This window comes from Aspergillus ambiguus (genome assembly GCF_047715705.1).
Source record: "Aspergillus ambiguus strain CBS 117.58 unplaced genomic scaffold BDV59scaffold_33, whole genome shotgun sequence".
NCBI lineage: Eukaryota > Fungi > Ascomycota > Eurotiomycetes > Eurotiales > Aspergillaceae > Aspergillus > Aspergillus ambiguus.
Genome location: NW_027395546.1, coordinates 49,265 through 65,029, shown reverse-complemented (window position 1 = coordinate 65,029; position 15,765 = coordinate 49,265). Strand labels below are relative to the sequence as shown.

Here is a 15,765-nt window from a genome sequence, read left to right as displayed (position 1 = left end):
AAAAGTCCCTGGTGTCCCGTCTTTCCCTAATGCAGACAACGGCGCCGCCCCGCAAGCCACTCGCGTGCCCCAGTGGAGCAGTATGATATCATACTGCCGGGTTCCAGCAGTTTATCGCGTCTCAGCATTCCATTCTGTCGCCGGTTCAGGCCCCCAAGAGATGCACCATGGCCGCATTAGGGGCAAACCAACCCAAAAATACGACTTTCGCGTGAATGGCTTGCAGCGCCCGACCGACCGAAAGCTGAACCCTCCCAGACGGAAGATGGATGAAGAAATGATGTCGTGCAGATTCTCCTGGTACCGCAGGAATATTTATTATAGGCGTATTATCTCACCACAGCCCGACATTCCGAGGTTCTGCCCCCGTAGGGATGGATGTATTTCCATGCAATGCTCTCGTGGAACGGGGGAAGTAAGCGAAGTCACGTGATTTGCGTGGTCCTATGTTGGCGCATGCGTAAAAAGGAGTTATCGAGCTGTCTGCAGACTCAAAAAATGGCGGTCAGGCAGTGTTAAATTCGTACGGTCCCTACAGATTCTATTGCCATGCTCTGGGTATGGGCAATAGTACTATAGGACATACAAAGTGGCCAGTCCACCCGTGGATATATACATTCTCTCTTCCCTAACCGCAAATTTGGCGATCACAATGAAGGAACCAGTCCTGTGGAAGGACCAGGGCCAAGTGAGGCTAAATAATTTTTCACGGCGCTTACCCGTGAACCAGACGATGCCCCAATGCCTCGGAGTGCAGCAGGGATGTATGTACCCTTACACGCACCGGCACAACTATTTAAAACACATTGCCCTTGGTTTGATCGCGGACAATCTTCTTCACGTTGATATTCCTCCAGAAGATCACGCAGGCAAGGCAAAGCGGGACAAGACATGCTCCCGTGATGACCATTTTCCGCTGCACATCGGCGTAGGCGCCCACGACAGCTTGCCGCTCCGGAGTCCCATCCGCGAACGACATCTGCGTGACCATGTCGGCATAAATCGCCGCAGTCTCGTTCTTACTGCCCGCGGGGAGCCTCTGGTACAGCTGTCCCGGGAAGATGTTGGTCCACATGGCGCCGGCAATGGCATTGCCAACCGCGGCACCAACCGACCCGAAAAGCCCCCAGACCGCAATGACAGCCGCAATTTCTTGGTGCGTCACGGGTGCCATAATGGCAAGCTGCCCGCAAACCACAAAGATGCAGGTTCCGAGACCGACCAGAATCTGGGTCATAACGAGGACACCGACATGGGTGTCGGGCTGCCGGAAAGGAATAAGCAGTGCAGTTCCAAGAAGGACCAACGGGATTCCCGCCCAGACGGTCCATTTAAATTCACCAGTGACTCGGATTAGCCTGTTAACGTTAGATGGCTGGTGTAGAGAGTAAGATCGGGGGTACTTACAAGCCAATAAGAGGACTGAAAACGGCTGACGTGAGGGAATACGCATTGAGGACGTAGTTTGCGGTCGTTATGTCTAACCGATGAACCACTTGAAGGTAAGAACTGAAGTAGGCGTTCCAAACGCTTGCAGACGTTAGTGATAGGATCGTCTAGGTGGTCCACCATACATACAATGTGGACATAAACATGACTCCGTATAGGAGACACGAGCCAACGATGGTTGGCTCCTTCAAATACTTCCAGGGGAGAAACTGCACAGGAGAAAAAAATCTCTCCCACACATAAAAGGCTGGAAGGAAAGCCACGCCCAAAACCTCCATTGCAATGATGTAACCACTGGCCCATCCCTTGGGGGCGTATGCAGCGATATTGAAGGGAAGCAATATTAGCGAGAAAGCTGCAGTGATGAAAACGATACCAACGACTAGTAAGGAGAAGTTAATTAGCAACGCAGATACTATCGTAGACGGAAGGACAGAGTGGACGCACTATCAAACTGCAGAAAATAATACCGGATAGATTGCCATCTGGTGCGGCCAGAACTCTCTCGCTGTAGCTCTCCAACCTTTTCCGCCTTGATTTGGATGATTAGGAGAATAAGCATGACCGGAATACACACCCCAACGAGGATTATGGCAAATGCTCCAAACGCCCACCTAAAATTCAGATTGGCATAGAACAGATCGGCGATTTTTGGACCGGCAAAAATGCTCGCAATATTGGGGGTCCCATTGATCCCGAGAACGAGCATTCTGTTTTTGAGAGTTGTCATGTCGGCCAGCATGATATCTATGCAGTACATCATATTAAGATGGCCGACCCAATACAGGGTGTGTGCTGCCACGTACGTTTCCATGTTTTTGCATGCGGCCTTCATTATAAGGCCAACGATGACTAGCAAAACCATGAAAGCAAACCCTTGCAGGCGACCCCAGATATCAATTATTTTGGCTAGCGTCAATGTTGATGAACCACCGGCGATGGTAGCTACAACACTGACGGCGGTAAGGAGACCATGCTTGTGAAATTCGGAGGTAATGTACGGGTTCAGGGCACCTTGGATGGATACCAAGAGATAATCGACGAAGGAGACTAAATACAACCTGAGTGGCAAGAATCAACAATCTTGAGCATGAAAGGAATCAGTGGAAATGAGGCACGGGCAGATACACACAATATAAACATCGTCCACATAGTCTTCTTCGACCAGGTGGAGGTGATAGCTCTCGCCCGTTGAATACCATCCTGAAAATCAGTTGAATCTTTATCTGAATCATCAGAATTCCCTGGGAGAAATTCGTTCGTGCCTCTTGTTTGGATAGTTTCCTTCTCCATGTTGACATAGGTAGGCATCCGCTCCTCCTCCCTATGGCTGGCCAGGTTGGATCCGGCTTCTGCCTGCATCGCAGCAGCTCAAAGATATGAAGGCTAAGCGTGAAAAAAACCAAACACGGCGACGGTATGCCTTGGGAGCAGATTCAACAAGAGAGGAAATTAATCCCAGGGCATGGTCTCCTCTAATAATTGAAACCATCGCACTATTCTGCAGCCAAGAGCATCCAAAATACGCGATGTCTCACTCCCCTATCAGACGATCAGATAAGATGGCCAGGCTGAAGGAGGCCCAATCATGAGTTCCACAACGCTCTGGGCACTCCCGTGGCGTTGGCTGTTCAGGATGCCAAGGAGCTCGGAGATGAAAGTGTCCGATTGATTCAGGCGTTGCCGGATAGAATTTGCAAAAGAAGTCAGTTCTACTGCAGCATAAGCAGCTTCTCCAAGACTCTAGAACCAGACGGCCTGAAAAATCTATCGTACGTCTGTCTGCCCATGAATCCCGAGGACATATACATGGAAGTTGACCAGAACTATAGTACGTTTTGATCCGAAACAGTCCGGCCTTTTTGGTTACTGTGATGCTCTAGAACGTGCCAAGCTGCCCTAAGAATCTTTTAACGACACAAAGAGTCCACGCTTCACGCTTTACGCTCCCTCATACCTTGAGACGATAAACGACTGTTATGTCAAAGAGCTTTTTTTTTTTTCCTTCTCGGCCAGTACGACAGCTATGCAAGGAGAATGGTAATAAGAGAACTTTTGCTCTACGCAGTAGGAGCTTGTGACGGTTAAAAATGTATAGAATTGGTCGAACTCCCGACAATAATTCTTGGCATGAATAATAATTCTACGGCGAAATAGGGAATCACGTAATTGAATCCGATCATCGGAGGATGCCGCAGCCTCCCAGGAATTATGTCGCAATGAGGCACGTTCGAAGATTTTCAGCGATACCACGTACAGTCAGGCTTCTAGGGGTGCTGAGACTGGGGTTTTGATCCAATTTTATTATTCACCTTGATTGAAAATCATCACAAAATATGTGGACAAACAAACAGGTGTGCGTATAATTTATATCAATTTTATGGCGATAATCCCATCGGAGCTAGCGCACTAAAAGGGGGTTTCAACAATAACGGCGGTCTCATGGATCGACAATAACGCGTGGATAAAAAACAGCATCAGTCAGTCATGGAATAATTCACAGACGAGCGGGGACCGCATCCCTCTTCAAATCAAATCTGTCAAGGTTCATCACCTTAGTCCAGGCGGCGGCAAAGTCCTTGACAAACTTCCGCTCTCCATCGGAGCTTCCGTACACCTCAGAAATGGCCCGCAACTCGGCGTGGGAGCCAAAGACGAGGTCTGCGCGAGTAGCTGTCCACTTCTTGTTGCCGGATCGGCGGTCAGCTCCCTCGTAGAAGTCCGCGGTGGCATCGGTGGCCTTCCAGGCCGTGTTCATGTCAAGGAGGTTCACGAAGAAATCGTTCGTCAAGTAGCCAGGGCGGTTGGTGAACACTCCGTGAGAAGAGCCGTCATAGTTGGCATTCAGGGCCCGGAGACCGCCAACCAGGGCCGTCATTTCAGGAGCAGAAAGAGTAAGCATCTGGGCCTTATCGACGAGGTAGTGCTCAGCACGACCGCGGGTCATGGGAGTGCTGTAGTTGCGGAATCCGTCTGCCACTGGCTGCATGTGGCCGAAAGACTCGACGTCAGTCTCATCCTGAGACGCATCCATCCGACCGGGAGTAAATGGAACATTGATGGGATGACCAGCCTCCTGGGCAGCCTTCTCCACGGCAACGCAGCCTGCGAGGACGATAAGGTCAGCCAGGGAGATCTTCTTGCGATCCGACTGGGAGCTGTTGAAGCTGTTTTGGATCTTCTCCAAGGCAGCCAGAGACTCCTTCAGCCAAGGCTGGTTGTTGACTTCCCAGTCACGCTGTGGGGACAGGCGAATGCGGGCTCCATTGGCACCACCACGCTTGTCACCGCCGCGGAAGGTCGAGGCAGCAGCCCAAGCGGTAGAAATAAACTTGGAGCGATCGACGCCAGAGTTCAAAATATCCTGCTTAAGAGAGGCGACATCCGATGCGTCAACCAAGGGGTGGTTAACCGCGGGGATGGGATCCTGCCAGATGAGCACTTCAGATGGCACCTCAGGTCCGACGTAGCGAGCGCGGGGTCCCATATCACGATGGGTCAGCTTAAACCATGCCCGGGCAAAGGCATCGGCGAACTGATCCGGGTTCTCCAGGAAGCGACGCGCGATCTTCTCATAGATGGGGTCGAAGCGCAACGCGAGATCAGTGGTGAGCATCTGGGGCTTGTGCTTCTTGGACGAATCGTAGGCATCAGGGATGATGGCCTCAGCGTTCTTTGCCACCCACTGGTTGGCGCCACCGGGACTCTTGGTCAGCTCCCAGTCGAACTTGAAGAGGTATTCGAGGAAGTTGTTGCTCCACCGGGTCGGGGTCTTTGTCCAGGTCACCTCCAGTCCACTGGTGATGGCATCGCGGCCGCTGCCGGAGCCATAGGTACTGTGCCATCCGAGACCCTGCGCTTCCAGCCCAGCAGCCTCAGGCTCTCTTCCCTGGTGGTCACCGGAAGATGCTCCGTGGGTCTTGCCAAACGAGTGGCCACCGGCAATGAGAGCGACGGTCTCCTCATCGTTCATGGCCATGCGACCAAAGGTCACCCGAATATCACGGGCGGCAGCCTTTGGGTCGGGGATACCATTGGGACCCTCCGGGTTCACATAGATCAGACCCATGTGGGACGCAGCCAGAGGATTTTCCAGGTCGCGGGTATAGATGTCATCGTTGGGGTAGCGCACATCGTTACCCTGGGGGAACCATGTCTTCTCGCCGCCCCAGTAGACCGATTCATCGGCCTCCCAGGTATCAGCACGGCCACCGGAGAAACCGAAGGTCTTGAAGCCCATAGATTCCAAGGCAACGTTGCCTGCCAGAATCATCAAGTCGGCCCAGGAGATCTTGTTGCCGTACTTCTGCTTAATGGGCCACAACAGACGACGGGCCTTGTCCAGACTGGCATTGTCAGGCCAGCTGTTCAACGGAGCAAACCGTTGCTGGCCTTGACCACCGCCGCCCCGGCCATCGAAGACACGGTAGGTACCAGCACTGTGCCAGGCCATACGGATAAAGAGGCCGCCATAGTGGCCGAAATCAGCGGGCCACCAGTCCTGCGAATCGGTCATCAGAGCGTTGAGGTCCTTCTTCAGGGAATTGTAGTCGATGCTGTTGAACGCGGCAGCATAGTCGAAATCGGCATCTAGGGGGTTGGAGGTGGCAGTATGTTGACGGAGGATGCCCAGCTTGAGCTGATCGGGCCACCAATCCTTGTTACGGGTACCACCACCCGCGAAGTTGAAGGGACACTTGCTTTCACCCATGTTATCGTCAAGAGGTCTCAGAGGATAGGAGGGAATAGAGAGGTGAAGGAGGGGAGAGGAAAACTAGTATGTAAGTTTAAATGATGGCAGGACGACACACCAAAGAAAAAGAAGGAAGAGAGCAGAAAGATACCCCTGACCAGTCACGGCAGGTCAATTATATAAATGACACAGCATTCAAGTCTAGCCCCGAACTTATTAGTAACGAGCTCAAGATGGGCGGGGGGTGGCGATGATGCTGGAGTGGGCGAGAAGCGGGGGAAACCGATCACCCCCGCATTGAGGAGAAGTCCATAGGAGTTCCCCGGCACCCACATCTCTGCGTGATTATTCACTTCTCCATGATTGGTTTGGAAAGCACACCGTTTCCGTGCCTTGTCGGATGCTGGCGATGGGCTGCCAATGATGATGGGGCCCTAAACGTCCAGGTGGAATGATGGTGCTGTCTTCTCCGACTTCCCCGATGTGCCACCATCTGCTGTGATGAGGGCGGATTCTGATTCGACAGCATGTGGCATGATTGTGGTGATGCAGGACGATCGGTCTGCTGTGAGGCATCGCGTCAGAACCAGTAGGATCTATGCCATGATAGTTGGGCACCTTTACCGCTGCTTGACATCTCACTCCTGTTCTTGGGCACTCTTGTTTTGTTTTCATGTTTGTGCGAGATCATTTATCACGTGACCATGAGGCGTTTTGGCATGCATTCTTGGTTCCCTATCCATTATGGACAATGCGAGAGACATATACAACAGTAGGCTTCTTTTAGCTATGTCACACTTAAATTTCTCATACCACGCATATCCTCTTCGTCTCCAGGTGCGTGGGCTACTGGCTGCGATCTACGGAGTACTGCCACTGCTCCTCCAGCACCACTTACATTCCGGCCCGGACTTAGTATCCTTCTATGGAAATACTGTGTTGACCGGGCTAAGACGATCTTATATATGTCTGAAGATTCAGGCAGCACAAGCCCCAGTCAACCTCGGTCATGCTCGAACAACTCCGCAAGCAATCAGCACACCTTAAGCGGATCCCAGGATCTGACAGTTAACTTTCAGCACCTGGAACGAACCCACCAACTTCCCAGAGGGACCAAGCCAGAGAACTGTGCCACACATTCCCATGTTTCGAACTATTGGAAAGAGGTCGATTGCAACCAAATCCATCAACCGCATATACTCGTCCAGGACTGGGGGTGAATGCCGTCAATTGTGAGGCAAGCCTTGTAGGGAGAAGCATTATCCCTTGGACACTGCTTTTATGTACGCTGATTCAGAAATTCTCGCAATAGCCTCGTGATTCCTCTATAGACATTGCAAAAAGGGGCTACAGGGCAATGGGTATCATGCCGAGGAAGTAAGGGAATTAAGAAAGTGAAAGGAGTAGAAAAGGAGCCTACAGGCCGGCTGTTGGGGATACTGTTGAATGATCAAGGTTCAAAGCCCCCATCAAGAAATTCGCAGGGTCGTTGAGAGCACCCTGGAGTCATTTCAAAGTAACCTTCAGCATTTTAATATATCATAATATTTCCCAGGTCTTTTCCATACTTTTCCCTACCATCACTATCTTCCAAGTTAATATATCACATCCCGGTCGCGTCACAGTATGCATCATGCCGCAGTTGTGAGGTGAAGGACTTTTTAGAGTCTGCCTAAACAATCAGGCGCAGGGTGCTGTTTAAGCTGCTAGAGCTTTTACGTCTAGGACGGCGTACGTCTGAGGAGTGCGCTATAGTGAAGCTGTCAAAGGCACTGGGTTTTTGTGGGCCCGACCCTTTCAGTACGCAGTAACTAGTGCAATCTCACGGGAGCACGGAAAAAAAAAATTCTCCACAGTGGCCTTCCCCTAAACCTCCTCGGTGGCTGCGACCGCACACGAGGAGATATTATTGGGCGTCTCAAAGAGAATGAATTATAGCGGCTGCCCATATCTGTGGGTGGGCGGCCGATTTTGTGGTTTCACCGCCGCTCAATGAAGAAGTGTCAATTGCTAACGAAGCTCAACTGTAATTTTTCCAGAAATCCCGAAATTCTGGTTGTGGAAGTAGGCAGTATGTATGTATGTTCTGTCGGAACGTATGACATCCTGCAAAGGGTTCTCGCTGTAGCTCTTGGGCCCTAAGCGTGTTGGGGGATGTGCAAAGGCAGTGCTGGAGGCCGCTTGTAGGTTTACAGACCCGATCATAATTTGATTCGTATTCCAGTTAGGGTCCGTGAGGTACAACCCGTAGGAGAAGAGTATGAATTGCTTTCGCCAAGTCTGGCATTCCTCATTGGGAAAACGGAATCCAAGCCAGATGTGATAGACCGCACTTCAGACGCGACGCTATTGTTTCCGGGGCTGCATAAACCCGGTCAACCCTACCGGTACCAACCCTACCGATGCAAGCATGAAACTAAGAGTCTTTACCAGGGCCAATGACAACTTACCGGGGACCATATCCTCGGGAGCAAACCCTAGGAGCTATCAAGTTTGCCAGTAGATCCTTTTTGTAGTGTCATGACAGTAGGATGTGCACAGACGCTCAAGCCAGCAAAACTTCAAGGTCTGTATTCCCAGACCCATCGGATGCCATAATAGGGACCATCGTCGAATCCTTCATATGCGTGCTGCATAAGATCGCCAGCCTTAGATGCGGCTGCCTTACTGACACGACAAGGAAATTCAAGCTGGCATGGTGATCATCCTCCGCTCGGGCTCGCACAGGCATTTTGCCGTTAAGATGCTTGCTCCGGAGTAGAATACGACGATTCAGGACTATAGTTTCCCATTGATGGGAAGGCAATGTATCAGGAAAGCTTTCGTCTAGTGATCGGATGCATGCCACCCGGGGCAGTAGTACTGTATTGATCGGCTGCAAGCCATGTACCGTCGTATCGTCTCCTGGGCGTCAATGATCGACCTTTCTTTGTGGTCTGTCTAAGCATATCAACCATCATGCGCAAGGGATACATCAGGGAGAGCACGAAGTGCTAGCCAGTTACAAAGAGAGTTTAGGATTGACAATATTCTCCTGCCATATATTTAGAGCTCTTGTATCCCGATATGAAAAGAATGAGAAGACATCATGTCTTTTAATCCCACTCAGCCTCCGTAACATACTGGAGATTGATTAAACCTGCGTTGCTACTTCCAATCGACCTGACCTCAAATCATGAATACCAGCACAATGCCAGCAGCACCTCCCCCACCAGGGGTAACTCCCAATTTCAAAAACCCCGCAGGCGAGGAGTATGAAATCTACTCCGTCAGTATTGCGATGTGTGCGACTGCAACAGTGATATTACTAGCACGTCTGTACACTCGTGCTTTCCTCCTCAGGGCAACCGGCCTGGACGACTGTGTGTTTTCATGAAGTCCCTCCCGTTAGCCAGACTCTCACGTGTCGTATATAGGGCTCTGTGTTCTAGGCCAAATTTGTGCATGGATCTTTGCTATCCTGAGTATCATCAGTATGTTGAAGTGAAGAGTGAGATATATTACGGTACTGACTTAGCTAGACATTAGAAACGGCTATGGTGTTCATATATGGAATCTCCACGTTGACGATGTTATTCTATTCAAGCAAGTGAGTATTAAATTGACTGAGTTGTTCCGATGAATGTTTCAGCCAAGAGCTAATAATATGCCCTCATTACAGTACGATCTCGCTGAAGAGGACGTTTATGCTCTGGGGGTATGGTTCGTGAAGACAGCTATTCTCGTCTTCTACCTTCGACTCAGTCCAGAGAGAAAGTTTCGCAGCTTGACCTACGCAATCATGGTTTTCGTTGCAGCCTACAGTCTTCTGAGCATCTTGCTGTTCACCATTGGCTGTATTCCTGTACGCGCCATGTGGGACATCACCCTTATGGATCAAGCAAAATGTATAGATCAGCTTTCGTTCGTTTATGCCAACGCTGCCTTCAACATCTTTTCAGACTTGGCCACTTTAATTTTACCGATTAAGATATGCTGGACACTCCAGGCCTCCCTCAGGCAAAGAACACTGCTTCTCATCCTATTTGTCATGGGTTCCTTGTATGTATTATGGTGTCCAGATGATCACGAGATTACTGACAGTTTTTTTCAGTGCATGTGTCGTCGCGATAATCCGTATCGTGACAATGGTCCCATTCATGCACAGTAATGACTTTACATGGTACAAGGTAACTATTGCCAAATGGTGGTATGTCCACAGTTCTATCAGATTCTAGTACAAACACACCCGCTAAGGTTGTACCTACAGCATGGTTGAGATCAATGTTGGTATTATTTGTGCTTGCCTCCCTACCATGCGGCCCCTGCTCGTTAAGAGTTTCCCACAGCTGTTTTCCAGCATTGATGATAACAGTGCGCAGCAAACCCCAAGAAGCGACAGCAGTTATCCACTTAAAGGATCTACCAAGAAGCGGCGACGTGGTTGGGATTACATCTCTGGGGTAGATACCCTGTGGACCTCACATGATCCAGAGCAGCCAAGTGGGTCGGATAGCACTCAGGCAATGGCGCCTTCTCATGATGCTGCCAACGATCCATCAATAGCGAAGTCAACCAATATTACAGTGAGCTATAACGAACAGAAACACTGATATTGGGTTGACTCCATGAATTACCCAGCAAATTTCTCATCATACCATCTCTAACCTCTTTTCGTTTACGGAGGTTGTGCTGTCTTTTCTGGAGAGTATACTATAGTATGGGATATTTACTTACTTTTGTACCAGTTGCGGAGGACTGCATTATTTCTGTTCTAATAATATATTATTTCTCTCTTGCCCGTCCCGACGTCCTTGCTGGCCGATGTTTTAATTGATGTACTTGCTTGACTGTGGTCAACGGTGTTTCTATAACATCAATACTCCCACTGAAAGGCTCTGGTGCCATAGGAGAGTTATCTTTGTCCAGAATTGCTGCTCGTGTGTCAATGGTCGAATTTGTGAATGAGCGATAATTGGCGTATTCATATACGGGAAAGAGGATTTAGTGAAAATGGTTAGGGAAAAGTCCGATGTTTTCTGATCATATCCAAATAACGTATACATTACAGCAGGGAAAATAGTCTCTGAGTGCCCATTGCATGTATGAGTTAGAAGCTTACCATCTACTTAGGCCTGTCTGTGCACACGACTACGGACCTACCTCCGTAATTGGGCATCGGCAAAAGTTCCTCATATTAATGAACACGACAGCTGTGGGTTAGTCGCCCTAACTACGGGGATCTATCCGCGCTCAAAATGGCAGATATCCCATCTATGAGGCCGTCACCTGGTTTGTCGCATACCCACGTGCAACGGGTTGGCACTAGAATTTATACCTACGTCCTCTATCACGCTTCATAATATATGGCAAGACTGCTGCAGCTCCCCCATTTTCAATCAAGGGCTATCTTATCGGGCATTGAATATAACACCCCCGGGGAACAAATTACCACACCACACCAATAGGAGAGGATCCCGATTCTCCGGTACTTAGCCCCGCAGAATATATTAGCTCCTAGGTAGTTTATCGTAGTTATAAAACGGACAATGAAAACCAAGTGAGACGCAGGCTAGTGGTTCACAGTATTGTATCTATAGGTGAACTCCAATAGTGAGCATGATGAAGGTCTTTTTATTGTCATTGACATACCTGGGCGCGACGGCTGTATCAGCACTAGAAGGCTCACGACACCGAGCACCTTTCTATTTCTTCACATTGTGCGTTGTTCCGTTCTCCATTGACCAGCCTGTGAAGATATATACTAACATCATCACTATCCACGAATCTGTAGCGGTGACTCATACTCCATGACCAGTTTCAACGCCAGCCTGGAGCAACCATCCCCATCAAATCCCATGGGCAACCCTGAACTTGGTATGTATATTCCCTATAACACCCCATTCACAAGTGACTTACTTTTGATGATGGTATAAAGGACAGGGAACCACTACGGGTGGTGTTAACTGGATTGGATATCTGACTACTCAATACAACGAAACTGTAATCCTCAACTACAACCTTGCGGTTGGCGGAGCAACCCTCGACAACGATATCGTGGCAAATCCGGGATATCCCTATGACCTTGTCTCCCAGATTGGGGAGTTTGATTCTATATATAAGGATAGGCCAACTTACGCGCCTTGGAAACCGTCCGACACGTTGTTTGGGTCATGGATTGGAGTAAATGAGTATGCCCTCCATTACAAATTACCACGTGCTGGCAAGCCATTCTTGCTAATTCTTATATAGTGCGGGAAATTCATGGTGGTTTTCGGACCCTCAGAATTTTACTTCTGTGTGGGCAGCTGAGTATGAGTCGCTATTCGAAAAATTGTATCGAGATGGCGGGCGCAAATTCTTGGTTTTGAACGTCCCTCCAATTCAGCGCAGTCCTTTCTGGGAAAGCCAGGGATCTTATGCTGTTGGTCAACTTGATATTTATCTGCCAGTCCTCAATCAAGCGATTCGGGACTTTGTGCAAAAATTCCGGCGACACCACAGGGATGTAAGTCTCAGCAGCCTATCCGTGGTAGAGTATTGAATTAACTTTTGCTATGCCAGGCTTCGGTTATCCTCTATGATACATTTGCCCTTATGACATCCATCTTAGATGCTCCTGAAACATATGGTTACCCTAATGCAACCGCTGCCTCTTGCTATGCGGATGATGGTACCAGTTGTGTTTGGTGGAATTCCTTGCATCCAGGCAAAAGATTTCATCAGCTCTTGGCAATAGATATTGCTCAACAAGCTTCTTCTCTTGGACCATGGTAATCAATTAACAATGATGTTGCTGCTCATGTCCAGATGCTACCTTGTGAGTGAAAATATGAGTGCTGAATAACGATGACCCAACTTCCGTGAAACTCTGGACGATCCAGCCACGAGTTTATTCACGAAAGAACGTGCGACGAATGAGTCGGGGGTCGACTATTGAACATATATAGGTGTTAATCTATAAATTACTATTGTACTTCGACGAAGCTATGTGCGCAAGGATATGTCAACATTCTGCCTAGTGGTATAAATGAAATATTATATGGGCCCCCTCCTCCACATTAGAGAGCCCAAATACTCTCTAGGGTAAATTCATATGCCAAAGAAGCTAATCTGGGGCTTGATATACGTAAACGCGAACATTCAGCTGACCCAGTCGTGAAATTTCAACATGGAGTTGTCAGTCATCCGGTGCCTTAAGGCGAACACCAAGGTCCGAGATTTGCTTATCAGTATTCTTGACAATGATTTCCCGCCGGAGGAGAGCGATTCCCATCTTATTTCGGGCATTCTTTGACAGATATTGGAGTAACTGTTGATTTGTAGACTGCAGTTGTAAGCATGGTAGAATGGTATTTATTTCACAACGTACCCCTCTACAGGACACTACAAATCAAGGCATAGCAGTATAAGGACGAGATATTGCGAATATTGTCCATGTGTTCCTTCTCTTGAATCCCTCCAATATGACTCTGATTCTATATTGCCTGGAGTCAACGGACAATCTTGGTTGGGACGTAATATTACTTTTACATTGCAAGCGGCCCTTCCTCCATGAACTTTCCGGTAAAAAGTCTCACAACCCCGATATTGTGAAAGTAATAGAGTGATAGATGGGGTATATTACGTTTTCTAGTGTTGTGGCGGGGAATAGGCAAGTCAACTTAATAGCGCACCTCTTTTATGACAACTCACAAAGGGGGGCCACGAGGTACCAACATTGCCGAGCTGACGGATTATAGTCAGCAGTAGTATTTATTACTGGCGGTCACGTCCAATCTATGGCCACCTCCGAAAGTCGTAATTATCACTGCTCACAACCATGCCGCTGTTCTCCCAGAACCTACCTGCAGCCCCTTTACCCCCCGATGACGTTCTATTGTGTGTTCGAACAGGCAAGATCAAGCCTCTTGAAACTGGATCTGTCAAGTCGGCTATTGATAAATCTCCATGTGAGGGCAAGATCTTTCTTACGCCCACAGGTCTTGTCGGGGACGAACAGTATTATGTACTACACGGTGGGGTAGATAAGGCCCTGCACCAATACGATGCCAGCCACTATCCAACATGGAACCAAGAAGTTCCCGAATGCTCTGACCTGTTCCACATCGGGGGATATGGCGAGAACATCTCGACTACCCACCTCCACGAGTCCAATGTCTGCATCGGGGATATTTTTCAGATCGGAGATGAAGCCTTCGTACAAATCAGCGAGCCCCGCCAGCCATGCTACAAACTAAACAGGCGCTTCAGATTCCCAAAGGCTTCGATCCGGACCCAGCAAACGGGTCGGACGGGGTGGTACTTGAGAGTCCTTCAGCAGGGTTATATTCAGAGAGGGGACAAAATGAAGCTGGTTAAGCGGATAAACCCTACATGGTCAATCAAACAGATACAAAAATATCTTTATGATGATTTGACTAACCAAGAGGCATTGGTGGAGTTGAGCGACCTTCCGGGTCTTGGGAAAGAGATCCTCGGTCTCTTCCGTGATCGCCTCGCAAGGGGAACTGAGGATATGTCGTTCCGTCTTGTGGGCAAGATTGCGCCAACCGTAAAATGGAAACAGTATAGGATTAAATGCAAAGCATCACTGACACCTAGAGTTGCTGCCTTTCATTTGGAGACCCTGAATGGGTCTGGTTCTACATTTCCAGATTTCGCAAATGTCCTAATACGGTTTGGACCATTTCCTCAGTTCATCCGAGCTTACTCTGTTGTTCATTGCGATAATTCAACCATTGAATTGGCCATCGCACGGGAGGAGCCATCTCGAGGCGGATCGGTGTACCTCCATGACAAAGCCAAAGTTGGTGACGTTTTAGATGTCGCCCAAGGAAACCCAAGTGTTGGACCAATGCAATTTTTGAAGGCAGATGGAAAGCACATTTTTATCATCGGAGGAATTGGAGTTACTGCATTCCTCCAAGCGATTCTACACTTGCAAGCGATTGGGGCCGACGTGAAGGTTCACTATGCCGTACGAAGTCGGCTGGAGACACCCTACTTGAGTGTTCTCCCGGAAAATAAAACGATAGTCTATTCGAAATATGATGGAGAAAGGCTCAATCCGAAGGAGGTTATTCCGCCGTCCAGCAATAGCGTTAACGGTTCAGTGAAAATTTATTGCTGTGGACCACGATCATTAATGATGGAAACTCGTGAGCTAGTGCTGGACCGCGGCTACCCATCGGATCAAACCTATTTTGAGAGTTTTGGCGTACCATCATTTCCCCTGGGAGATCCTTTTGAAGCCAAAGTGAAAAAGACAGGGAAGGTGTTGCAAGTCCCTAGTGAGAAGAGTCTTCTGCAGGTGTTGGGCGAGGCTGGCTTTGATGTCCCTTCGGGGTGTCTTAATGGAAACTGTGGGACGTGCATGATACCTTACAGCGAGGGCTCTGTCTGCCATAGGGGTATTGCACTACCTGAAGAGGATAGATGCGAGAATATGTTGAGCTGTACCAGTCGGGGTGAAGGAAGGATTACGATTGATGTGACTGAGCTATAGAGTTGTCGCTGATGGGAAGCCCGTATTACTTCTTGGCAACCAAACCATTCCCAGTCAAAATGGTGTTTACGCCCTACACAGCCTCAATTGACCATTATCTTCGCGTGGGGTTTCTTCATCGTCTTCAGTTCTATGG

General features: G+C 48.9%; 4 protein-coding genes across 4 annotated transcripts; 2 read left to right on the top strand and 2 right to left on the bottom strand.

The window, feature by feature from the left end:
- Window positions 1-796: 796 nt before the first annotated feature.
- BDV59DRAFT_195042 (major facilitator superfamily domain-containing protein) lies at window positions 797-2,742 on the bottom strand (the record flags this gene model as incomplete). Its single annotated transcript, XM_073692491.1, has 5 exons — window positions 797-1,358; window positions 1,408-1,530; window positions 1,579-1,831; window positions 1,897-2,510; window positions 2,582-2,742. 5 exons carry the CDS (start codon window positions 2,740-2,742, stop codon window positions 797-799), a joined length of 1,713 nt encoding a protein of 570 aa, XP_073545045.1.
- An 818-nt stretch (window positions 2,743-3,560) lies between these two features.
- On the bottom strand, window positions 3,561-6,797 carry BDV59DRAFT_184692 (catalase/peroxidase). Its single transcript, XM_073690727.1, has one exon. The coding sequence runs from the start codon at window positions 6,158-6,160 to the stop codon at window positions 3,947-3,949; it is 2,214 nt and encodes a 737-aa protein (XP_073545044.1). The 5' UTR covers window positions 6,161-6,797; the 3' UTR covers window positions 3,561-3,946.
- Window positions 6,798-9,332: 2,535 nt separating this feature from the next.
- On the top strand, window positions 9,333-10,734 carry BDV59DRAFT_204466 (putative integral membrane protein (Pth11); the record flags this gene model as incomplete). The annotated part of the gene is made up of 6 exons (XM_073694470.1): window positions 9,333-9,504; window positions 9,559-9,615; window positions 9,664-9,731; window positions 9,804-10,183; window positions 10,236-10,331; window positions 10,392-10,734. The coding sequence occupies 6 exons, from the start codon at window positions 9,333-9,335 to the stop codon at window positions 10,732-10,734; spliced, it is 1,116 nt and encodes a 371-aa protein (XP_073545043.1).
- Window positions 10,735-13,755: 3,021 nt separating this feature from the next.
- BDV59DRAFT_184689 (pyruvate kinase-like protein) lies at window positions 13,756-15,765 on the top strand. The gene has a single exon (XM_073690726.1). It carries the CDS (start codon window positions 13,944-13,946, stop codon window positions 15,627-15,629), a length of 1,686 nt encoding a protein of 561 aa, XP_073545042.1. The 5' UTR covers window positions 13,756-13,943; the 3' UTR covers window positions 15,630-15,765.

Coding starts and splice junctions, on each gene's coding strand:
- BDV59DRAFT_184692 (XM_073690727.1), bottom strand. CDS start 6,160: ATGGGTGAAAGCAAGTGTCCCTTCAACTTCGCGGGTGGTGGTACCCGT.
- BDV59DRAFT_184689 (XM_073690726.1), top strand. CDS start 13,944: ATGCCGCTGTTCTCCCAGAACCTACCTGCAGCCCCTTTACCCCCCGAT.